Consider the following 25,662-nt stretch of genomic DNA (forward strand, 5'->3'; position numbering starts at 1 on the left):
TCTATGCAATTAGAGTTTTCCAAAGAGTTTCCTTTGTTAAACTAGATATTGATTAGCATGGTTTGGAAGATGTTGGCTGTCTCTGCAAGAAAGAAAATATGGACTAGTTGATGTTAACTTGATTTTTCTAATGGTAATACCGAATTTACTGATCGTTTGTTAATGTTTTAACAAAATATATTCTTACATTTTGATTAAATAGCATATGTAAGATTGATTTGACCATCTGTAAGTGGTACTGCTACTGAGTAGCTGTAAAACATTTTTATAAGATAACAAATGGCCCCCACTGAGTAACTCTGTTTTGGAACTTTGCAATTTTTAATAGAGGTAGCTTCTGATGTTCAGACTAACCTGAATTATTTAGCTTTGCATAATGCTTTCATGCAGTAAAATAAAAGAAGTATTAGTCTTCAATATTGGCCAATATTTGTGGCTAGGGAACCATATATAAAAATGTAAATTCATGCCTCTCAAAAATTCTTAATAGATTTGTAGATAAATAAAAAAGCTCCTATAATATATAAACAAAAATATACTCTGGACTTTTTAGTAAACTCTGTGCTACACTGTCAATTTCACATAATGTAAAAAGAAAATATTGCTACCAAATATCTTATTTTAGATAATGTAGATTTGGAAGGATTATATTTTTATCTGTAAATGTTGATTTCACCATATACACAGAAAGTGACACAAATATATCTATTGAAAATTATATAAAGTAGGGGAAATGCTGCTTGATAACTTACTAGAGTTTTTTTAAGGACATTTACTGTATATATTTTGATGTGATGTTGACTGTGTTAACAGTTATAAAGCTTTAACTTTTTGAATCTCATCTATCATTAAATAATTGTCTGCCCCCATAATTTCCTGCAACTGTGAACATCTAAATAGATAAAAATAGGAAAAAATGCTTAAAAATAAACATCTGTATTATTTAAAAAAAAAAAAAAAAAAAAATTAAAAACCCATCAAATTCTACCTAACCTATTTACTTCTGTTCTACTAAGATAAAGAAGTTTTGATTGACACACACTTTAGTATTAGATTAAAAAAATTAAGAATTACACAGTTACTTAGACAACATATGTTCTTCTGAAATGTGTGTGTCAAAAAAAATCAAATCACTTTGTGTTTCTGCTAGATGTTTATCCTTCTTAACCGATAAACTATAAGGCAACCAGGCTACCAAATTGATAGGCACCCTGGCAGATGGTTCAGAGCTTATGCTAAATCACCTCAGGTTGGCAGAAAATAGGTTAGGTTCCTGGACAGGAAGGGTCTATAAAGAATACAGAAATTTTTTTTTTTTTCAGTTTACAGTTTGTTGCTTAAAACTTCAACTCTCCTTATGTTGCCTCAGCACGTGTGACATATTTTTTGGTAAGAAGTGGGAACTGGTATAAATAACGTGTGACCTCAGGACCACCCTGTCAGTAGTGTCATGTTTATGAAAAATCAAAGAATGACAGAGATCTTTGCATGCTTACTGAGTTACATAAATCTAAATGACCTCTTGAGGGAGGTAAAGGGGGAGAGTTGCTGGGTGATGGATTTTTTCACTTTTCCAGTGTTTTTGGCCTTAATTTGTATCTGTTCATACTAGTAGTATGGCAAGTCAGTTCAAGCATTGTGTAACTTGATTATGAGGGAACTACTACTTGAGCAGGAGCGCACCAAACTAAGTTTAGTAATTCTCTGTTATGTTAATGTAGAGCATCAGGTCTGTGTGGCTTTCTGTTGGCTTTTTGTTTACAATTAGATTTGGGGTGTAATTTTCAGACGTGCTTATTTTTGACTATCACTGATACCTTTTGAAATCAGTGAGAGTTCGATTGACTGCAATAGGAGCAGGGTGGATTGATTTAAATCAAGGCGATTTAAATCACCGAGAGAAAATAATTGATTTAGATCAAGTTTCCCACTGATACTTCACATATTTTGTAAACAACTGTGCAAATCTGATCACTAAAACATGTTAATTTACAACTCAATACAGCATTTTACAACATCTAGGAGGGTATATTTTGTGTAATTTTTAAAATAACTTGATTTTTATTAATTTAGGAAATAGTACATAATACATATTACCTGTGTCAAGCTGCAGATGCAGCAGCAATACATTAGGAATGGTAAGAACTAAATCACACACACACAAACACAATAGCACTTATATTTTATTAAACTAAATCTTAAACATGACATAAATGTTTCACATTTGCAATTGCAGCAGTCTCCTGAGTTGCCGGCTGATGGCTGTCCTTAAACTTTTTTTTTTGTTAATTTTCAAATTTTATTACCTCTAACAGACAAGTCATCACAACACTAAATGTATGCTGTCCTTAAAACTTCTACAACTAGCTCTCATCTTCCCCATTCCCACTGTCATTTTTTTCATAGACTGAAACAGAAATATGTTTTCTTGTTTTTTCAACTCCCAGTCGATTTCTTAGCTTTGAGTGAATAATACCAAACGATGAAAAATGTTCTCTCTGTGCCTGCAGAGGAAGCTACTGCTATGAAAAGTTGGCTTAGCAACTGAAGGAACTCTGTTTCAAGGTGCCTGGCTAATGATTTCCACCAATTCAGGGGAGTGACTTTGTTCAAAACATCCTCAGTAAACATGTACTGTTTAAATGGTTCCGCTTCAGCCCTGAAGTTTATTATGACTGGCATAACTGAGGAGTGATTTTGAGATGCCCATGCCATGGCAGCAGCATCTTCTTCAGAAGTTAGGCGTCTACCTTTATATCTGGGGTCGAGAATGTTCGCAAGAAAATGAGGTGGAGTTAGTGCTTGATCCATTCGCTTCTTTATTGCTTGCAGTTGAACTTTCTGGTGAGGTATTTCTTTCTTTGTTGTCTCTTGAAGTGCCTTCCAAATTTCGACAGCATCAGCAATGCAGCAACAATTTCTCTGAAGTTTGTTTAAGGCTATGGATATAGGCTTCAGTATACTGAGCATATCCTCTACATTCTTCTTTAATCCAATGTTAGATACTTTGGATGAGATACTTCCATCTATTTTAACATGGTTTTCTTTACAAAGTTTTATGAGAATAGGCCAGTTCTTAATAAGTTGTTCAAAACAATCAATCACAGAATTCTATTGAACATATTGAGAGGGAATTAGTTTGGATCTTTCTGCTCTCTTCAATGAAGCTGAAGCAAAATACAGACGTATTTTGCAACTTCAACAACATTTTCTTTTATTGCTGGAGAAGATGTACTTAAGTCTTTGGTTAAAAGATGCATTAAATGGGCACTGCAGCCATATGTTATTAAGGAGCATCCTTCCATTTCTTCTTCTAAGTATCTTCTCATTTTTGCCATGTTTGCAGCATTGTCTGTGACAAAACTGCGCATGTGACAGTTGAATTTTTGTTCACAGTTTATTATAGGTTTCACTGCCACTTCTTTTAAATATTCTGTTGTTTGGGCATTTCCTGATGTATCTATTGTTTCTGAAAGATATGCAACCCCATCTTCTGATGTCATGCAGACACATATTACTGGATCATTGTATACATTGCTCCACCCATCAAGGCTTAAACTGGCAAATTTCCTCTTCAGTATTTCTTGCACACTGTTCAAGTTCCTTCTCATACAGTGTATCTAGCAATCTTCTACCAATGTCTGCTCTACCAGGTGGAGTGTAGCTTGGGAATTTACTTGTTAAATCACAGAGAGAGAGTCTTGAAGAATGATGCATTGCAAAGTGAATTATTTAAGGTACTAACCAGTTGATCTACGTTGTTGTTCAGACATACCACATCTTCATCCACATCATTTTCTCCCAATAAGCAGTTTTCATTATCTCCTTCTTGCACCACTTATACTTGACACGTTTTCCTTTTTTACACAGAAAAGGAATTTCTTTAAAATATTCCCAGATAGGGTCTCTCTTAAGCCCAGAAGCCATGACAAAAGTTTGGGGGAATATAGAAAGCTGTGTGTGTACTGAATAATGTCATCCCTTTTTCTTTCCAGTCCACTCCACTGTTCCTTTCTACTCTGCCTCCATCCTTTGTCTCTCTGTCTTTAAGACAGTGTCTTAACTAACTCCTCTGCCTTGCTTGGCCCAGATCCACCACTATATAAGCACAGAACAACAGTCCTATCCAGCCTGTGTCTGTCTTTGCACATGTGACTTTAGTCTGCTGAGAAACTGAAACAGAAACTGAAAGCCCAGAACTTTCAAGAAGCAAGAGCTGGTAGTTAGGCTGGACAGACTAGAGCCATTAATTCATTTTTATGAGACTGTAAGTGTAGGTTTAGACTGTTTGTGGTAAGATTTAATTGTAACTGTTATTTTTTTTAAACAAGAGAGCAATTTAGTATTTTATTGATGATTTTTTAAAACAAATAAAAAAATCTGATTTAAATTTTAAAAAATTGATTTTTTTTTTTTTTTTTTTTTTTAATCCTTGATTTTTATCCACCCTGAATGGGAGTAGAATTGGTCCATGGTAAAACTCCTTTTGGGGTGGCAGCAGAGTTAGACCAGTGCTGAGCACCTTTGAAAATCCTACCCTAAATAACAGGTGACTGAATAATGGGACCATTATTCCATGAAGTGTTTTTGGTGATGTCATAGGTGAAAAGATGAGGCTATAGTCACTTGTGAAATCACTAGAGCCCAAAAAAGAATTAGACCCATAATTAAAAATGTGCTTTATTAATTTAAAAAAAAATCTAATTCCTAGGTTTTATTTCTAGATTAAGCTTTAAATAAACCCTGCTCTTCCTGCTCCTCCTAGGACTGTCCCTGTTGTTATCCTCTTCCATTGCTGCTGTTTTGCTCCCACAGTTGGCTTCATTTGATTCCTTTCATCCTGAAGGTCTTTTTTAATTGCTGCCAGAGGGGGACACTGGTAGTTTCTTCTCCAATTCTGATGGCAGTTGTGGGGTGAGGGAATGAGAAGTTATTGGCTAAATTATTTCATGTCTGCACCGATGTGTGGTGTCACATCAGTATGTTGAATCATTGGGTTTTTTCCATAGAAAAAACATATTAACATATTAAACTAAGTTTTGACGTGGTTTGTGTTGCTGTGTTTCATTATTATTTAAACTTGACAATGGAAGCATTTCTGCAGTAAAATGATTGGATCTCTCTAAAGTTACAACAGAACACAAAGCCACAATCAATGTCCTAGTGATGAGAATAGTAAATTTTAAATTTTGGTTTAAAATGTCTAAAGACGTGACCAGAACTAACACACTAAATTCTGATGAAAGGTTATGCAAAGAGCCAGTTATCGCTAGCAAAAATAGTTACTGGAAGCTAACAGAATGTATTGTTTGCTATTCCTCCAGTCAGATTCTGAGGAATAGAACTGCTCTGGTTTCCTTTAGATTTCCCTTAGATTTCTCGCTTCACACTTAGTTTTACTTGAATGTAGCTCAGTCAAGATGAACTGGTCTGTCTGGCATTTCATCTCAGAGTGTGATTTGTGACATAGAATTTGCTTATTATAGGCCCTAGTTTAATGTAAAATATTTTAAGCCACATTGTTCCAAAATAGGATGTATTTACACACACACACACACAATTTATTTTGTCTCTTGGAAACTGCAAAGTACTGACTTGCCCAAAAAAAAAAAAGTTGCATATACTTTTGTGCTATACACATTCATTTGGGAAGGTACTTAAATATATTTTTTCCTTCCCCTTTTTAAACAGAAAGGGAACTAGTAACATGCAGAATCTCTATAATTTGCATAGAGACCACATCAAGCATGCAGTAAGTCCTTGTCTACATGGTAAAACTTTTTGTTTTGTTTTTTGGACCAACTCTTCCCCCCCCCCCCCCAAAAAAAAAAAAAAAAAAGTGTGATAAACGCACATTCTTTTTGAATTATCTGGCATCTTATTCCACATTAATTAATCCACTTTGGAAGTGAAATAGCTCTAGATTGGAATGAGAGTGGGGATTTTTTGTTTTGTTCGCTTTTTGAATAAGGTTCATGTGGACATGTGCAGCAGTGGTAGCATTTAGAATGAATGATTCTGCTTCTGACTGGCCTCCCACAGTTGTCCTGCGCTACATAGTTTCTTGCCTGGATCGGCTTTTCTGTTTGTTTCTGTGCTCCGTACTGCGTCGGGGTAATTTTTACTGCACGTCACCTCCCATTTAAATCCTAGCACTCAGCCAAGACTTTGCGATTACAAATCATGGAGCCACATACCCGTTATAGCAGCTTCTGTGTAATCCTGTGCTTCTGTGTAATCCTGCATGGAGATCCTGGATTTACCTGCCCAGAGAGGCGCAAATCCAGGCCCATATGAACAGCTGTTGCTGGAATGCCAGGATCTGCTTAATGTCTGTCAGAGCAAATGAAGGAAAAGGGGTACTCCTAGAATATGAAACAATGCTACCACAAAGCAAAGGTGCTCTGCCAGGGCTACAGTAACACAAGGGACAGCAACAGGACCCCTAGTAAGCCTCCCTCTGCCTGCCTATTCTGTGAGGAACCAACCCGCATTTTGACAAGAAAGGCCACCAGGAGGATCCTCTTCTGAACAGCCAAGATCTCTTCCGGCTGCCAAATTCCAAGCCAGAGACCTAGGTGCCTGAGTTGCCCTTCAGAACGCAGGGTGAGAGCCAGCCTGAAACTGTTGTACAGAGGAGACTACTAGTAAATGTTATGTGCTGAATTACAATACAACCGTAGAGGGGGATTTAAACAACTTTGTTCCATGAATTGGCCGACAGACACCATTTTGCACAGTGCCTCTCGCCACATGCTTGACTACCCTTGTCTCCCTCTCATACCCCTCCCCTCCAAACCCCTGCTCAAAGTGGCTTCTTTAGCAGTGACTTTAAGATCCAAAGGGTTTAGTTTCGTGAAGTATCAAATCTCACAACTACAGGCCAAACATGTCACTCCCATGTGCCAGATAATTCTTCCTCCCTTCTGGTCGAATGCCATGTCCCCCTGCTCAGGATGATGGCACTGAAGGGGTTAAACATAAAACACATTGCAATGCTGGCACGTTTATTGTAACAGCAAATGTAGAAAGAAAAAGCACTAGAAAAAGTACTTGAGCTCACAATGCTATCACTGCCCTCAGCTTTTAGTAGCCTCTATGTTCTGTGAAGTAAACTGCGAAAACTAAGCTACTGACACATTTCAAAATGCATAGAAATTATACAGCATTTGTGACTTTTTAATTAGACTTTCAGAATTAACCCCTTGGGTTTAAACCAATTACTGCAGAAGTCTATTTTGTAGTGCACTTTGAACTGATCTGCAAGAGTTACAAAAGAGAATATAAAACAAAGATAGTGCTCAATTTTCACATGGATGTTGCAAGGCACTTGCAGCTTTCTCAGGGCAGCAGAAGTAAACGATGTGTCCCTTCCACTTCTGCACAAGCTGGGAGCAAATAGTGGCATTGCATATCTTCCGAGTTTGCTTATTACCTCAGTAACAAGACTCTTCTCTGTTTCTTGGGGACATGCCTCAAGGAGACATCCTTCAGCGTAAGGACAGCCTGCAGAGGTGCACATGTGGTTACTAACCTACCCCTTCTACATCCACACACAGCTCCCCACCAACATCCCAGCCTGCAATGGTACAGGGGCCTATAGAAAGGGGAAATAAGGTAGGAAAACAATTTACCATCTCCCCAACCTGCAAAGAGAAGATGGCAATAGGATTCCAAATGTGGGGGAACAAATAACTTTTTATCACTGTTGGCATGGAGATTCTTGTTGGGCCATTAGCAATTTGTTTTGTCTGTTGTTCCTATGGCACCTGAAATGCCATAGCTGTGTGGACAGGAGGTTTATTAGCTCCTGAGCACCTGAAAAACCGTTCAAGTGAAGCGAAAGAAGACAAGGCAGGCAGGAGATGTTTGCTGACTTTGTCAGTGCATCTTGGCAGAAGGCCCAGACAGCAGAAAAATAGAGGGAAGGATTCTTCCTGCAGCAGTCTGAGTGGCTTTTAACAGAACATTGAGACACAGAAAAGGACATGCAGAAGAGGGTGCTGGCAATGATTCATAAGCAAGCAAATCTTCTGGAGAATATTGTGGTGCTTGTCAAGAACAAGCCATGTTCTGCACCCTGTGAAGAACAGGATACTGGCAGCTGACTTTCAGCCTCCAGATTACAGGGGATCCCAATCTTAGTCCCCAACACCCTTCCAACACTACTCCACCCCCAGATCAAGGAGAACAGTTTGCAGCTCTTCTTACCCACCAGCATACCTGTGTGAGCTCATCAGTAGAGATACGGAAACACTTCAACTCTTCATACATGCTCTGCCACAGTTCCACTGGTTTTAAGTTTGTAATGTTACATTGACTCAAAAGTCTTTTTATGAAAAATTTGGCTGAGACGTTTCATTGGGATTTCCCTCCAATACATCAGTTCCTAATAAAATGTTAAATGATAAAAGATGAAAACACCTCATCACCTGTATGTGAATACTTGATAAAAAACGATCATTCTGTATCTGACCTCTCCGTGGCTCAGCAAAGGCATCCACTCACTGCTTCCAGCTCCCCAGCCATTGCCTATCTTTGTGGCGACTCATCTCTCTCTCTCCCTTCTGACCAGGGTATTCCCTGAGTGCACAGCTCGCCTGCCTTCACTGTGTATTTCCGAGCACAGACAGCTTGCCCAAAGGTTCCTGCTTGTTTTCTCTTCAGAGACTAACAACAGAGTGATTTGTCAACAGTGGGAAGTTACCACACAGTATTTCGTATGCAAACTTACTTTATTCTTGAGGTAAAAAGCATTGCAGGAAAAAAAAAACATATTAATAATAGAGGAACCTACACATGCTAATAAATTTACCATAATTAGCCCTAACCCTAACAGTGGGCATTGTTTTCTCCATGGTACCTGACAGTAGCTCAGCAATGGTGTTACTTGTTTTTTTTTTGTTTTTTTTTTTTAAAAGATGGTTTATAGGATGCCAGGAGGGGAATCATTGGGAGTTTAGTTTGACACCAAATCCCAGAATTCCAGTAGGTTCCAGTAGGCATCGCACAATGGAGCACCAAAAATAAATAAATAAATAATAAAAAAAAAATCAATGCTTTATGACCATTTCAAAGAATGCAGCCCTGTGTGGAATGCAAGGATTCCCAGGAGAAGTAGCTTAAGATGGAATAAGCAAAGTGTGTGGCTGTACTTTTTTGCTGTGCTGTTTTGAAAAAGCATATTCATAAAAAAGGTCTTGTGTAAACAAGGCTTAATAGTGTCTGTTCTGCACATAAAGCAAGTGAGGCTGAATCAGTTAGAAGGAAAAGATAACACAAAAGATCAGAAGATCAATCCTGGCAGGGAGAGTGAACAATTCATCTGGGAAAAATATGCACCACTCGATGATCATCTTCTTCGCAGTCATTCAGTGTTTTGAGATATTTTTGAATATTCCCAATATTTTTGAAGCACTTTTTTCCCCATAAAGTGAGGTTCTACTGCGAAAATGACTCTAAAAATGGCAGAGTGGGGTTTGCTGTCTGTCATCTCCCCGATGAGTTTCATGTTCAGTTCACAAGTAAAAGGATAGTGGCAGTTTTCCAACTGTGAGCCCTGCAAACTAAGCTTGGGATCTGAGAATCAAGGTGAGTTATTTCCTCCTTGTAGCTCTTTTAAATCACATATGATTTTCACTATATTAATCCCCTGAAGAAACAAGGAGAGGACATGCTTGGGGATCATAAAAGTTTTCATGAGTCCTTCTGTGCCACACAAAAATCCCCTAAATAACGGAGAGATGTACAGTTTGACTCTTAAGGTCCAACATGTGCGACTGATGTAGAAGGGCAGTGTCTCATTGCCATTGTACCTGCCAGAACCTCTCAGCTTCCTTCAATCGCTGTTATGTTTAGGCAACAACTACTGTGATTACATTATTATACAGTACAAACAGACAAAAAAGGACCAGAATGTTTCCATAAGTGCAGGAAAGCCTACAATCTCAGATTCTAGCTTGGAGATAGGGAATTAAGAAGTGAAAGTGCCGCCTCTCCTGCATGACCCCCACAAAAATACTGTGGTGGCTCTAGGATTCTGGCCCCATGGTTTGAGAGGTGACAAGGTCTCCAGTAATTAGCACAGCTTCATGCTACTGAAACCTCTTGTTGGGTTTCCGGGACAGCTGGTTATTTGTAGGAACTAAGCCACCTTGGAAACAAAGAGCCAGAGTGAACATAGTACCTCTGGAGGTACGCGGCCTCTATGTAAATGGCAGAAGCTTCTGTTAGATCCCCAGGGTTTTGACCACCTGGCTTTTTGACTCATACCTACATCTCTGCCTCACATACAAACATTCCAATGAAACTTCACGGATACAAGTGCCATTGCCCTGAATTGTGACAATTTGCTATTGCTACATTACAGCTCTTTACATAATATGCTAAATATGCAAAGATCTGCTCATATTCTTATATCATTTAAGGAACTGCCAGCTCCTCCCCATATCCCCATAAAAGGGGGCAAGATACCAACAGTTCCAGACAAAAGTAAGGAATACCAGTCCCTAATACTCGTAACTTGTCACTAAATTTATCGCAGCTATGCCACACTAAAACTTCCTAAAGAAACAGAGGAAGCTTGAAATGTTACATGAGGAAATATACTTTCACAGGAAAGGGGGTTGAAATGTTTTCACAGCGCACTTTGTGCATAGCTTCGCTGTTTGGTTGTTTTTCAACATCTACATTATCTGTTATTTCTTTAAATATTTTGAAATAGATCACAGCGGCCACATAACTTTTAGACTATCTAACACATTGCCCTATTCACCATCTCTAAGTGGTATCTGACTGCTTACTGAGCTCCACAAGGAACTGGTAACTCAAAGTTGCCTACTCCTCTTTGTTGTGGTTATATAGCAGCTGATGAGCTGTCTATGCTGCTCTCTGTCCTGCATTCCATATTATGTTGGTTTATGTGTATTTGTGATTTCGTTTTTTAGCATTTTCCAACCTGCGTAATTCAAATTAACATTTTCAGTTCTTGTACAATGAAAGCACAGTATCCCGCTAGGCATATTAATGTAATACAGTATATTATTTTTCTGTTGAAAGAACTAGTTGTGTTCCCTATTCCTTCTCATGTACTGATTGTGTTTGGATTAAATATAACTTGAAAGCAAATAGAGAAGTTGTGGTCTAATGGGAGTCAGGAGACCCAAGTTCTGTTCCTGATTCTGTCACTAACTTTCTCAATGACCTGTGGTTCACAGCTGGTGAAGTGCTGAATGCCAGCAGCAAAGTGGGGTTGAGTACTTAGCACTAGAGATGAGCTGGGAAACGGAATCTCAGTATTATGAAAAATGTCAACATTTTTCTAAATTTTTACAACCCAAATCGGGACAAAATCTCCCTAAATGAGAAATTCTTCATGGAATTGAAATTACACAGTATTTTGTTTCAGAAGCACGCAACGTCCCCACAATGTTTTGATGTCTCCAGAACAAAATAAATTCCCTTCGATCCCTGGCTGTCCTCCTGGCAGGCTGCAGTGGAAACAAGGTGCCTTGAAGCTAGGCTTTTCAGTAGCCCACCGGGCTGGCTGCTGGGGAGTGGAAAACCGTGGAACTGGAAATGATTTTTCAGATGGAAAATTAGTATTTTTGATAGAAAATTTCAATTTTGTGGCAAGTGAGCTTTCCAATGGAAAATTCCTGACCAGCTCAACTCAGCACCTTGCAGGATCGAGATTTTCTTTTCGCCTTAGTGCTAGAAAAAAAGGGGTGTGGTTATTTTTAGTTTTAAAGTGTTAGCAGATATGTTTTAGAATCCTAGTGAAGTCAGGGCAGTTAACACATGGTTGCTGGTCCATATATTATCTGGGAGAGTCCAGAGTTCATCTCGACCAGCTAACACTTGTTAAAACAACTTCTTATCCTGTCTAGGATTTTAACATGTGTTAGTTATCACGTTTTTAAAAAATGAAAAACACACACACACACACTTTTCCCGAGTTTGGATAAGCACTACATGTTACCTCATCTGTAACATAGGAATAATAATGTATGCCCACATTTTTAAAGTGGTTTGAAACTTGTAGATGAAAATAAGATCTAAATGTTACTTTTGAAAATGTTTAAATTAAATAAGAATAAGCTCCATCTTTAACCTAGTACATTTGTCATGTATATAGAGTTATGATAAATTAGAGAGGAAGCCTTAATTTATAACTCTAATAAATCAAGGATTAAAGTTTGACGTTTCTTCTTCTTTATATGACTTTTTTCTGTTTCTATCAATATATTCTTATATTTTGTTACATTACAAATTAAAATGTACAGAAGATTTAACAATAAAATTACATGATCTTGGTCTCTGTTGTAACAGGATGTCACAAGTATAATTTTTACTTCCTTTTTTAAAAAATTATAGATATGGAAAAATTGTATCCACAAAGGCTATTTTGGATAAGACAACAAACAAATGCAAAGGTATGTTTGTCTTTAAATTATATTTGCCTACTTGTTTTCAAATGATTTTAAAAGATATCTTAAAATTGGTTTATTAAAAATCACTTTTTTTTAATTAAAAAAAGAAATACATTCTTATTCCTAACCAAGGTGTAATCTTGCCCAGTGTCTGCATATTTGTTATATTTCTCCCCAGTGGAATTGGCAAATAGTCCATGCCCAAGCAGTGTGCCAAAACTTCAGATGACTCCGGTGAAGCTGAGGGCACAGCACTGGCTAGCATTTAGCCCCTACTTTAAATAGGAGAATGGAGTTAGAAAACAGTTTTTTCCCCCTTGCCTGGAGAGATTAGAGTGCCTTACAAAAGACCATTCGACTGTACTGAGTATCTGGAAACATTACAAATTGTGAAAATTGGCTCTATTAATTAGAACAGAGTAGTTTTAAGCAGTACTTAATTACATGTTCCAATACCCTAATTGTGTTTTTGTTCTATGCCTGCTGAATGTATTGGTGGGGGAGAAAGGATTTGTTTTCACAAACATAATTATAGCTGGAAAAATAATAAATTTCTTTCAGATACACTGGATGCGTTAATTTAGTGCCCTGATAGTCAGGATTCTATGTGATTATTATGAGATCATATTCCAACAACAAGAGTGGTGGGTGGAGGTCTAGCAACAGACACTGACATATCAGGTTTCAAACATTCTTTCTGACAATGAGGAGAATAATTTCTAAACTAAGAGAAGAATGGAGTCAGCTGATCTAGCAGTATTAACACTGACCCTATGAATGAGTACAAAGTTGAAAAGCAGCAGGAGAGGAAAGCTCATCATTAATAGGGTTCCAACTTTTTGTGGGCAGCTTGGAGGAAGGAGTGCAGAATGGGTTCTAAATACAGGATCAATTAAGGGGACATTGACAATTCAGAATCTGTACTTACCTGAAAACTTTTTCCTCCAAGTTTTACATATACACCTGCTCTTACTGTAACGGGGGAAATTAGAGAACTAGATCTCTGATTTACTAATGCATTTGACAATGCATTTGTCTCTTTCTCACACACCCACCCACCAATCCTCAGAAGATTTATAGAAGTCAACTCATTAGTACTGTTTATAGCTCCAGTCCTGCAAAGACTTTTGCATGAAATTTCTTATAATCATTTTTAATGACCAGATTTAAAGCTGATGGGTGTCCTTTTAATGGTGATATTCCTTCCTAGAAGTTACATTTTGGCACATATTTTTCTCTATACAGAATCCATAAGGCACATTTAGTTGTGTTTTAAGCCTCATATGTTTAGATTAGAAGTTAAAGTTTATTCTAACACCCTAACTTTCCAAAAGTGACATGGAATTTTTAATGAATACAAGCAGCAAGTGGATTAGTTTTACACCTCATCTAAAATGTGGGATTTCCAGCAGTACAGTGCCCGTTAATGACCTAGTTTGTGATTTGCTTCAATACTAATTAAGAACAGTGCCACTTTCTGAGACATTAGGGCCACTTCCTGCTGCACTTAAGGTTTTATTTATTGTTTTCAAATTAGACTTCATTTAGCGATTGCTGTTGTTTTTACAAGTTTGTTTATTTTGGGTGGGATTTTCAAAACCACCAAGGAGATTAAGCCACCTAACCTCCCATTAAGTTTCAGTGGGACCTGGTTACCTACAAAACAGTGGCTAGTTAAATTAGGTAATGGCACCTAATTCCTAGATGCCTTTGAAAACCCCAGCCTGTAAGGTTATTGCCTGATATAAGGCTACAATTTTTTGCCATCCAACTCCAGTGGAGTCTGTTGGTAAAAGCCCTCTTAATAACCGCTAATTCTCATAGCATGTTAAAAAAAAATTCTTGTACTTCTCAAAATAATCCGGAACAATTTTTAAAATTAAAAATGGCTGTTATTTATCTAGTTTATTGTATTTAAAAATAAAAAGGTCTGGTGTTGTCTGTAACATCTCTGTATGTTGCTGCAGTCTAAAGCACTTTAGAAACATTTGGTGAAAGCCTAGCCCCAGTGAAGTCAAGGCAAAGCTCCCGTTGACTTCACTGGGTCCAAGATTTCACCCAACACATAATTAAACTAACCATTGACTCTCACGTATAAAGGATGGGATAACTGTAGTTTACAAATTTATCAGAAACTCGATTTTGATAGCACTGCCTGATGTAGGTGGTTGGTATGAAGGTACAGAGGCTTTCACTTTTAGATTGCATGTTCAAATCTGGGCGAAGATTTTAATGACCAAAAGTTAATGTGAGTTTACTACTCAATGGCCTATATGATCTCAGGTTAGTTTCTAGAGGACAATATCCAAATCATACAAAACACCATAATCATTATTGGAAGTTTTGGCATAAGCCATGAATGAATGGGCATGAAAACTGACTTGTCCTCTTATCGCTGGAAGTAGTTCCTCCAACTCATAGATGAAGGACAGTGGTGGGAGAGTGCTGGGAAGCTTATCCACCTGCTTTTCTGTTCTGTGACTAAATGAAGATCTTCAGCAAGGCTGTCAAATTGGCCTCTTTCACCAGCACAAAATTTGCTTAAAAAAAGACGTACCAGTAGCTTTTGCACTGTTTGATTATAAAATGGTTGGTTGTTTCTCAGTAAAAGATGTTTTAAATTTCAGGTTACGGTTTTGTAGATTTTGACAGCCCAGCAGCTGCTCAGAAAGCTGTTTCTGCTCTGAAGGCTAGTGGAGTCCAAGCACAGATGGCAAAGGTAAGTTAAAAGTACTCTGCAAATTCTTGCAGTGTAACCTGAGGGTATACACAATTGTGCTTTTTCAGATCATTGGCAACACAAATTTTAAAGCTGAAGGCCCACTACTGAGAATGCACTGTCTCTAATCCACACCATACATCAGAATTTAAAAAATGGGGATGTTTAGCTGGAACTCAACTGCTGAAAGATGTAAGGAAAAGTGCGGTCTTTAAGGGCTCCATCCCCTTTTGCAGAAGTGAATGGGATTTTTGCCACTGATTTCACTAGGAAAAAGAGTAGACCCTAAAATAACAACTATAAGACTTCACAGATTAAAGTCAACCTCTCAAATTGTAGCTGGAAACAATTAGTCGTTAATGTAGTTTGAGCGCACAGGTATTATGTGCTCTGTATGTGAAGCACTGCTGAGTAAGCATCTGCCATGTTCTTTACTAGCTGAAACTTTCAAATGGTCATTATGAGTATCTTCAAAAAGAGCACATTGTAGAAATCTGTATAACTGTAGCTAAATCCACAGCTAAAATGAAAGATTACAATTTTCTGGTCAATGAAGAAGAATAATAGCAGTTCTGGTTACCAAAGAATTCAGGAGTAGAGACGGTTCCTAAAGTATCTACAGATGGTGAACTTCAGTTATTATAGGGAAGCAGACTTTAAATTTTGGGGGGTGAATTTTCAACAGCACATACTGGAATTGTTTCAGTAGGGTTTGTGTAATATATTAAGTGAATTAAAACCTGAATCAGGGATTTTCAGAGGCCTACAGGAGGTAGGTACACAGAGACCATTGAAAGTCCCAAAATATTTGCCAAGGCATTCTGTATTAGGGTGTCAGCTCAAGGTACTTGGAAGAATTCCAGCAGAACAGTGTTTCATCAGAATTTGCATTTACAGCAAAATGAAAACGTTCCTTGGAGACAGATTGGTTTCACCAAAATTCTGATGGGAGTGGGACTCAGGCAGGTTTCAAAAAGGCCTGATTTCCTGCTAGACCACCTGGCTTTTCAACAGTCTGCCTGATGGGCTTTTGGGGACCCGCAGACTTCCATGGTTTTTGGCTCAGGAATACCCCAGCAAGTGGAGACACCAGGGCTCGGAACCCCAGAGTTTCCAAAGTCTGTAACCCTGGGGCAACCCACCAGTTGGGAGCCAAAGACCCCAGAGCTTCCAGAGTGTGCTGTCCCAGAGCAGCCTGATAGTCAGACTCCCTTGGGGCAAGGGATCCATTCCCTTTTCTGGCGAATTTCAAAACTTTTGGTTCTCATTCTGAAGTATCTAAGTCTTCCATGACACTGAATTATCTTTCTCTGAATATCTAGGGTCTGTCTTTCATGATAGCTGCCTGTGCATCAGATTTTCAGTTAACTACTTTTAGTTAGTGAAGATTTTGTTTTTCTTTTTTCTTTTTTTTTAAATAAAAGGTGAGATTTGGAAATCCAGAAAGTCATAAATTTGGGAAGGTAATACATAAATAATCATTTTGTCAAATACCCTGTTTCCAGTGGAATGCCATAAGACCAATGCAAATATATAAATAAAGGAAATATTAGTGCATATTTTGTGTATATAAATAGTTAGTAGTAGTTCTTAAAACTAATCATTCTGAGTTTAAATTCTAGCTAGACAAAATATTCAAGTGATTAAATCTGAGTTTTTAAAAAAATTTACAGTATACAACGGATCTAGAAATCTTTAGGTGCCATCCATTGGGTTCTATGTGCAGATTTTTTTTTAAAGTTGTGATATTTTTTCCACAGCTTCTCAGCGAGGAGAACAGTTAAGCTAACAACATGAAATGTGTTTGGACAGGTTCCAGGTCAACAAAATAGAAAACCATATGTTTAATACTTCATGCATATTTTACTACAGAGAGACACTTGAACTTACATACTTACAGGGAGGTGTGAAATTTCTCTCTCTGCGCATGTGTGTGTTTTCAATGGTGATCATTTAATGTTTTACATTTTTTTTTAATGTGGTATGTTAAAATAATGATGAATGTTTTGTTTAATTAAATAATATATTTTTGATGGCCAATAACTTTTTCAGAGCAAGACCACAGTTCTAATTTGAAATGATCATTTTGAAATATGTATATAATGTATCTACCCTATCCTTGTAGCAAAAGGAGAAGGTTTTGAATAGCAATGAAATACGTTTATTTTCCTTTATGTCAGCACTAATGTTAAAACTGAGTCCTGAATATATTTTTAAAAACTCGTTGAATTTCTGAACCACTCATGTACACGTAGGCCAACATTTTCAAACCTGAAGTGCCTAAAATAAGTGACCTGCATCCATACAAGTTTGCTCTGGACTGGAACTTGGTATACCGGCTCTTGACCTGAGAGTAATTTTTGTTTCTTTTCAAAATGTCAACCAAACCCATGATTTTTCCAACGTGACCAGTTATTCTAAGTGCCTCAATATTTTGGGCATTTAAACTGTAACACTTTAAGGGGGCCTGCTTTTTCAGAAAGTGCTGAACAGCAGCTCTCTGAAAATCAGGCCCATTTAAGGTGTCTCAACTTGAATGCCTAAAAATTGAGGCATTCAGAGTCACTAGTCATTTTAAAATAATTGTATCCAAGATTTGCAAAATCAATCTCTTTATATACAGGGAACGATATAAAATAATATGTATGGTTTTTACCGATTTTGCACATTTGCCTTCTGCTCTAAAAATGGTTTTGTTACAATTAAATTGTGTGGTCCAGTTTGCCTATATTATAGTTTACAGCCTTGGATATCATTTGAAAATATTGGGATGTCCCTTTTCCGTAACAACCTCTTGCTGATGATCTGCCTCAAAGGCTCATGCCACCAATACAGTTTCAAGTGATCTTGGGGAGAAATACTGGTCAACTGGTTGACTGAGCTGTCATTGATATGATGGGACATATTCTCTTATGTTCCCAACTATCAATAATGTGGCTCCTAAACACCCTTATCTTACTCACAGTCAGTATGGTACTCTGATGGCCTGCAGCACATAAAGCAGTAGGAAAGAAGTCTAGCTGGTGGGAGTCTTGTTCTGAGTCTGACTGTGGCATAAAGCGCTTTTGTAATCTCATGCTGTAGCTGTGCAGGATGTGAATTAAAAATGATTTACTTCCACCATAGCATCTGCAAGTCCCAGTTGGTAGAACTCCTTCAAATTATGAACAGTATAATTAATCCAAATTGTTTATTCCCAGTGATTATGTTAAATATTTGACTCAGTGAGCTATCAAGCTACTTTGTGGATAAGATCATTCAGAATCTGACTGAGCTTTGTGCTTTGGAAGTGGATCTGGTGGCTGGGGAACATCTCCTCTACTTGTATTTCAGCTATTGTTGGTCACTGAGATGATCTGGGGGCCTGAGGGGTAGGCTTCAAGCCACATCCTGTGAATTAGATCCACATCTCCTCGGCTGCTGAAGACTAATATGGATCGTTGTAGATAATTAGCAGTATCTTTCCCAGGGATGTCAAAATGCCAGTTTCTTTTAAGGGAGCAATTGTTATCTGTTGCTCAAGAAACTATCTCTTGGTCTTGATATTTTCAGTTATCCCCTTCTTTCAAACTTACTAAATTTAGGGAACATTATTGGGGATTTTGTGGTGAGGCAGCTTCAGCGTGTCTGGTTGTATTGGTTGATGATGGCCTCTTGGTGATTAAGATCAGGTGTCCTTCTTGATTCTTCTAGAGCTGCCAGAGGTCTTTCATACTGATTACTATAAGACATTGTTGACTTGCCTGTGGACTCAAGTGGCTTCGTTCCTTTTTTTCTGAAAGATTTCCGAAGATGGTATTGCGCAGTTGCTCATCTGTCCCAAATGTTCTTTCATGTAGGATTCCATCTTGGTACCCCTCTTTTTCAATGTAAGTATGAAGCTGTGAGGTCAATTAGGAGGTGGTGGCCTTCAGTTGGTTTCTGGATGCAACTTGAGGTATTGGTTTTGATGTGTAATGTTCTAAATGGTTTGGGCCCTGTATAGTTGTGAGATGCCTTCCCCATAGCAGGAGAGACCAGCATTCAAGCTAGCCTCCTCCAGGAGGGTGATTTTTCTGTGACGGACATTCTCACCCTTCTCACTCAGTCTGACAGAGAGTCTGAAAACCTTTAGGTCATAATGCTGGTCCTGGATCTCATCACAGGCTTGTGAGGCAGGAAGACAAGATGTGTATCAGGTATTGCATACTAATAGTTCAGATGGTATTGTTAGTCTTGATGGATTAATTGACTATCCAAAAAGGAGAGTCCAATTTTTAACAGCTCTGAAGAACCCCCTACCTTGTATTCTTTCAAAGCTCTGCGCGACATTTTCATAATAAGGAATGTCCTTTTGTCAAAATGCACTTAGGAATGTCTCTATGCTCATGAATTGTATCTAAGACTTATTCAGCAATGTGCCATTACTATGAATTGACAAGGAATAAAGATCCCTTTTACCCATACCTCTTGTCTTGTAGGAATGCCATAACGTTCAGAGATATACTAAGCCAGGTGCTGCTTCTTCAGGTGCTTGCTCATGTCAAGATTTTTGCCTTTGTGGTATCCTTAGGGCTGGCTCCAGTGCCTTCATGTGGCAGTATATGAGGCACTGACAGCCCTGCGCGTCCCCTCAGTTCCTTCTTTCCGCCCGTGACGGTTACTGGAATGCCTCTCTCATGTGATTGCAAGTGCTTCTATAGTGGCTGACAGTTGTTGTAAACAAGTTTTTTTGTATCTAGTTTAGAGTTAGTTAGTTTAGTGGTCCCTTGGCTTGGGCATGTTCCAATCCCTGGGCTTTAAGCCATGTTCTGTTTGCCATAAGCCCTTCCCGTTTAATGACCCCCCATGATAGTCATTTGAAGTGTTTAGTGCACAAGGATAAAGGCAAGACCTGTAAGGGCTTCAGACCATGGACTAAAAAAGACAAGGACATTCGCCTGAAAGCTCTGTTGATGGAGGTAGCACTAACACTGGCCTCAGAGCCCTCCCGCTCGGATTTGGGACCGAGTACTTCAGTGTTGGTACAGAGCCTCATGGTGGCGGCCATGAATAAAAGGGACAGGCAGGGCCAGGCGAGCTCGACACCCAAAAATAAAGATGTTGGAAGAAAGATTTATTCCACAACCAGTCTTCAGCTTAGAATTTCCAATGAACAAGCATTGCTGGGGAGACTTAACGACAACTTGTTGGACTCAATGCTAAATTCAAGGAGTCGCTCCCACAAGACACCAGACAGGAGTTCGCTTCCCCATCCTAGAGGAAGGCAAGGCTGTGACTAGAGCCTCTCTACAAACAGCACTAGACGTAGTGGACTCAGCAACCAGACCGATGGCTTCAGTGGTGTCTATGCACAGATGCTCCTTGCAGCAGTCATTGGGGTTGTCCCAGGAGGTGCAGCAGTTCATAAAGGACCTGCTGTTGAGGGCAATGCCCTTCCTTTGGAGCAAACGGATGCCAGGCTTCATGGCCTAAAAGATTCAAGGGCCACTTTACACTCCCTAGGGCGGTACACCCCACAGGCTTCCCAGAAGCAATTCTGGCCTCTGCCATAACAGCCTAGATTTTCTGGCTGCCACGGTATGGCTCCTATAAGAGGAGAAAAAGAGACAGAGGCTTTAAACGTTGCTGCCCTACCCCAGCTGCCACCTCCATGATGCAGCCCCCTGTGCGTCACCCGAGTGGCCTATGTCAGTCATTTTGAGGGTGCACCTGAGGACCGCATCCCAGTCTCCCTTCAGGAACTGTGTCCCCATTTATTTCTCAACTGCTTGTCGTCTTTCCATTCTGCATGGGCCCAAGTTACATCAGACCATTGGGTCCTCAGCACTATATTGAATGGTTACACTCCGCAGTTCTCTTTGATTTCCCCCTCCCACCTTCTTGCCCTGTCCCTCTTCAGGGACCAATCTCTTGAGCAACTTCTTGTCCAGGGGATGGAAACCCTTCTTTGGGTGGGGGCCATGGAGGAAGTCCCTCAAGAGAAGAGAGGAAAAGGGTGTTACTCCCATTACTTTCTTATCCCGAAGGCCAAGGGAGGCCTCAGACCTATCCTGAACCTGCGCCGCCTCAATAGATAACTCAAGAGGCTGAAGTTCGCATGGTCTCCGTAGCCTCCATCATCTTTCATTGGATCCAGGGGACTGGTACTCTGCCCTCGATTTAAGAGATGCTTCCTTCCACATCTCAATCTTCCCCGCTCACAGAAGATTCCTCTGGTTCATGGTGGACCAGCACCATTATCAAGTCACAGCGCTACCTTTTGGCCTTTCATCCACCCCAGCAGTCTTCATAAAATTCATGGCAGTAATGGTCGCTTACCTGAGGCGTCGAGGAGTGCAGACCTACCCCTACCTGGACAACTGATTCATCAGAAGCAGATTGCAAACTCAGGTTTAGCACAGCATCAATCTGGTACGGGCCATCTGCCAGCGTCTGGGCCTGCTATCTTGAAATTAACAAATCATCCTTTAAATGCCAGCAGGAAAAAGTGTAGAGGTTTGAGGAGTAGGATTAAAATACTTATACCCTGAAAGCATATGATAGACTCCTAGTGGAGTGGATTTAGCCATCCATAATTCTGAGATAGATAACCTGAAAGGTACGTAAACTGGGATATAATTGAAGGATTGCTTCTGCAGTCTATAGTTAACTTAAATTCTATAATACTGTAAGTGATATCTTAACTGCAATAAAATATAACTGCAAAAATTTATGTTAAGGAATTTCTGTAATGGGATTGCTGCCTTTATTGTTAATTTTGTTTTAAAAGTCAGCTGTTTTTACTATAGGGTGAGTTTTGTACAGCTAGAGTAAATGTAAAACAGCGGTAAGACATACATTCTTTGATTGTGAACTGTCTAGGGTTCAGGGATTGTGTCTTCCTCTGTTTGTGCGCATTGAGTGGAATACAAAAGGATGATAAATAATGGTGTTTACCGTGATGGGCTTTTGCATGAAGCTTTTAAAAAATGAGGTCCTGTCTGCTCTGCAAGGACATTGCGGAGACACTGCAACTTTGATGATGGGCACAAACAAATCTCAGTAGATCCATCATTGATTTAAAATTCCCTGGCATTTCATTTAACATTAGGAATTTTTTTCCACTGTCCTGGGTAAAGTTGTGTCTCTTCCCAGTTTTATCCACCTGTCTTATACCTGCTGTCTCAGAGATGATTGCATTTAAGATAATGGGTGGTGTAGTGTTTGTATTCAGAAAATATAGTTTAAATGCATTGGGATCCTTCTGACTGCAAATTGATAGGTAAATATAATAAGTAGAAAAGTAAATCAGTAAAACAAATTTCCACTAGGCATTATTACAAAAAAAAAATAAAAAAATTGGTATCTTTCATCATTCTGTCTTGCAAACCCAAACCATATTCATAGTATGATTGTATGGCAATCTAGATCAACCCAACAAGAAAGAGCAAGAAAATCCAGGATACACGTTCTCATTTTGTCCTTGAATTCTCATGTAGTGCCTAGGTATACTGAAATATGAAATTGTTAAGGACATGGCATTTTGTATCCTACTTGTTGAAGTGGATACTAAACAATTAGAGCCCGGTCCTTCTCTTGTTGAATTGAATAAGAGAAGATGGGATTCTTAAAGAACAGAGAGATGACCTTCCATATTTTAGGCTCAGTATCTGGATGACTTTTTTTCCTCAGGCAGAGTTTTCTACTGTTTTGTTTTCTCCTTTATTGGGCTGACCTAAGTTGCTAGTATAACAATATGACATATTTTATTTGGCTCAAGTTTTCTAGGTAATATGGGGAAAGATGTATGGTTTGTTTTTAATAACTATTCTGTATGTTGTCTTTATTGGATAACATCTGAAATTTTTCTTCCTCACAAAGAGCTTTTAATATATTCAATAAGCATTTCACAAGATGGATTTGAGAGGGTTTATGTAACTTAAACCAATAGCAGAGATGGGTGTTTCAGGTGTTAATGTTTGCGTTTGATTTTTGTGGTGGAAGGAGCACTGCTAATCCATTTAGAGATTTGCTGAATCCCACTCAACTGCTTTGGCTTTATATTGTCCCCATTGCAGCAACTTTCTAGGACCCAGGACTTCAAGTTTCATGATGTCGTATTTTTTCTCCCTTTTAAACCTTCATTTACTTCCTTGCTCCATGACCACTGGGGAATGCCTCTGCCTTACAGAACATAGCAACAGATCTCCAGTTAAAACCATCCCAGCATCCTCCAGGCAGGGGCAAGAGCCAGGGCCCCTATACCAGTGTTTCTCAGTGACAGGTCTGTGGACCAGCGCCAGTCCCTGAGATCTCCCTGCACAGTTCAGGAAGTCAGTAAGCCAGTTCCTGGTATCAAAAATGTTGAGAAACACTGCCCTGTAGAGTACTGTTTCCCACCCAGATTGTCTAGTGGGGATGCCTGTGATAGCAGTGCAAAGCATATTTTCCACCCAACCCAATTCCTGCTTCTCCCTCTATCCTTGAGAGCAACAACTCCATGTTCTGCCAAGTTCTGTTGGCTCAGATAGCAAAAGACCAAACATCTCCCACATGACAATGTAATGAGCTCATATTAGGACACTGTCTCGTCCCAGAATGATCTGTGCACACATCGGCCAGTAATCTTTATATTCTTTTACTAACAATTAAGAAGACAGAGCTGTGAAGCACTCACCAGATGCTGGCAACCCTATCTGTCTCTCCAGTCAGAAGTGTTGCAAAACCATATCTTAAAGTACTAGCTCACTTTTTGTTGACATTATTTTTTAAATGCATTTGGGAGACGTGCATTGTCAACATTACACAAAATCTGACTTGCACAGCATTGTCCCTGCTTGTACCTTAAAAAAAAAAAAAAAAAAAAAAAAAGTCTTGTGTGTCATCTCTTACCATCTCTGTAAGAGAAGTTAAAGGTTAACCATTTTTTATCTCTGTTAAACATAATGCTGTAGAAGGCAGACAACCTCTTATGTCATTGCCAAAGAACATTATTTTGAGTGAACAGCTACGGGAAATGGCTAACTCAGGACTTTGGAGAATGTACTGGAGTTTTTGTACTAGTCTTCACTGTGTCAGCCTGCTGGAGAATTAAGTCAGTTTACATTCCTGTAAAGAAAGGGAAGTAAATAATTATGGGTTACCGTGGTAACCACTGCACTAACTCTAACTAGTTAGGGTAGTAAAAATATGGTGAGGAATATTACAATCTGTTTTGTTCTGCATGTGGACCCTGCTATGTAAATGACTCCTCATTGCCTAAAACAAATTACATGAAAACGGGGGCAAGTTCTAGCAAACTTTTCTCACAGCCATTTATGGGCACTGAATATTTTGCATAAAAATATTTTATCTACCCGTTTTGCAGCCATTTCTATAAACTGTAAAATAAAAACCCATAATATGACGATGATTGATTAGTTTAAGTAAATTAAGTCGTTTTCCTATGTTTCCCACTAGCAAATTCTAATTAGCTGTAATAGACAATACAGGGAATTTGTAGGGACTATTACTTTACAAGAAAGTTGACTAAAAGTTGTTTATACAGTAGCTTAAAGGAGGCCAAGCTTTACCCACCTGAGGACTGAATGACCATCATTTCAAGGATCCCAAAGGCTAAAAGCTAATTTGCATAAAATGGGACAGTTATCAGTTTCTTGTTTTCAGTCCAGAGCTGCAGCCAACAGAAATTACACATCTCAGCCTATAGTGCTGTATCTTGTTCAGAACAAGAGGGAGCTTCCTGTGCTGGGACCTCTTGGTGGAGAGAAAGGAGAAAGCAAGAGTGCCAGGGAAGACAAGCATATGATTAAATTGATGGTCTAATTGCAGACTTGACTGCAGTGTTGTATTGTAGCTAAAAACTACCTTTTAATCCCATTTTGTTTCTATTCTTTTATGCTACAGCTGTACTTTGTGAAAACAAAATTAAGATATTTAGATAAAAATTAAAAATACACCCTGTTTGTTTGGAATGGTAGATAGCAAGTGAAAATTAAGTTAATGCTGTTCCAACTGTCTTACTTACAAACTTTGGACAGACTGTCTTACAAGCTGGGGCTACAATTGATATTTAAATTAGATACGGGCCAGTTGTAAACTTGAAGAGTTTTTATAAGAAGGCAGACAAGCATTCAATCCCTTTTGTATCAGCCAGAGGATCTTCCATGCTGCGAGCACTGCTGATCACATGTTTCTGAATGGCTGTCTGTTAGCTGTGACCCTATCCAGAGCAAGAGAAAACAGATGTCTTATCATTTTGCCAAGTTTCTTTCTTGTGTTTTAGGATCTGTTCCACACGCACAAGGGAGGCTTTTGTTAATTTCTTTCAGATGATGGCTAAGAGTTTTACATCATGTAGGACTCCTCATCACCACCTTTCTATGTAAATTAATATTAGTGGCTGTTTGTTCCTGACCCTTTTGCAACAAATATTGAACCAAACTTTATTAAATTAGACATTTAGCCCCTTCAGTGCCTTGGGGAACATGGCATGCATTAATCTAAAGGAGGACTCTTGGTATGTTTGTTTCATCATGTCCAACCAGACTT

General features: G+C 38.8%; 1 protein-coding gene across 3 annotated transcripts in view; it reads left to right on the plus strand.

Annotated features, from left to right (window-relative positions):
- Positions 1-25,662, plus strand: part of RBMS1 (RNA binding motif single stranded interacting protein 1) — a 185,116-nt gene that overhangs the window by 111,262 nt on the left and 48,192 nt on the right. For all 3 annotated transcript variants that reach the window (XM_067549374.1, XM_067549375.1, XM_067549376.1), the window contains exons 3-4: positions 12,376-12,434; positions 15,059-15,150. In XM_067549374.1, the coding sequence (XP_067405475.1) occupies positions 12,376-12,434; positions 15,059-15,150 (151 nt within the window). The remainder of the gene's footprint in view (positions 1-12,375; positions 12,435-15,058; positions 15,151-25,662) is intronic.

This window comes from Emydura macquarii, unplaced genomic scaffold (assembly GCF_026122565.2).
Source record: "Emydura macquarii macquarii isolate MOO-44397 ecotype Brisbane River unplaced genomic scaffold, CSIRO-AGI_Emac_v2 contig_1253, whole genome shotgun sequence".
NCBI classification, from domain to species: domain Eukaryota; kingdom Metazoa; phylum Chordata; order Testudines; family Chelidae; genus Emydura; species Emydura macquarii.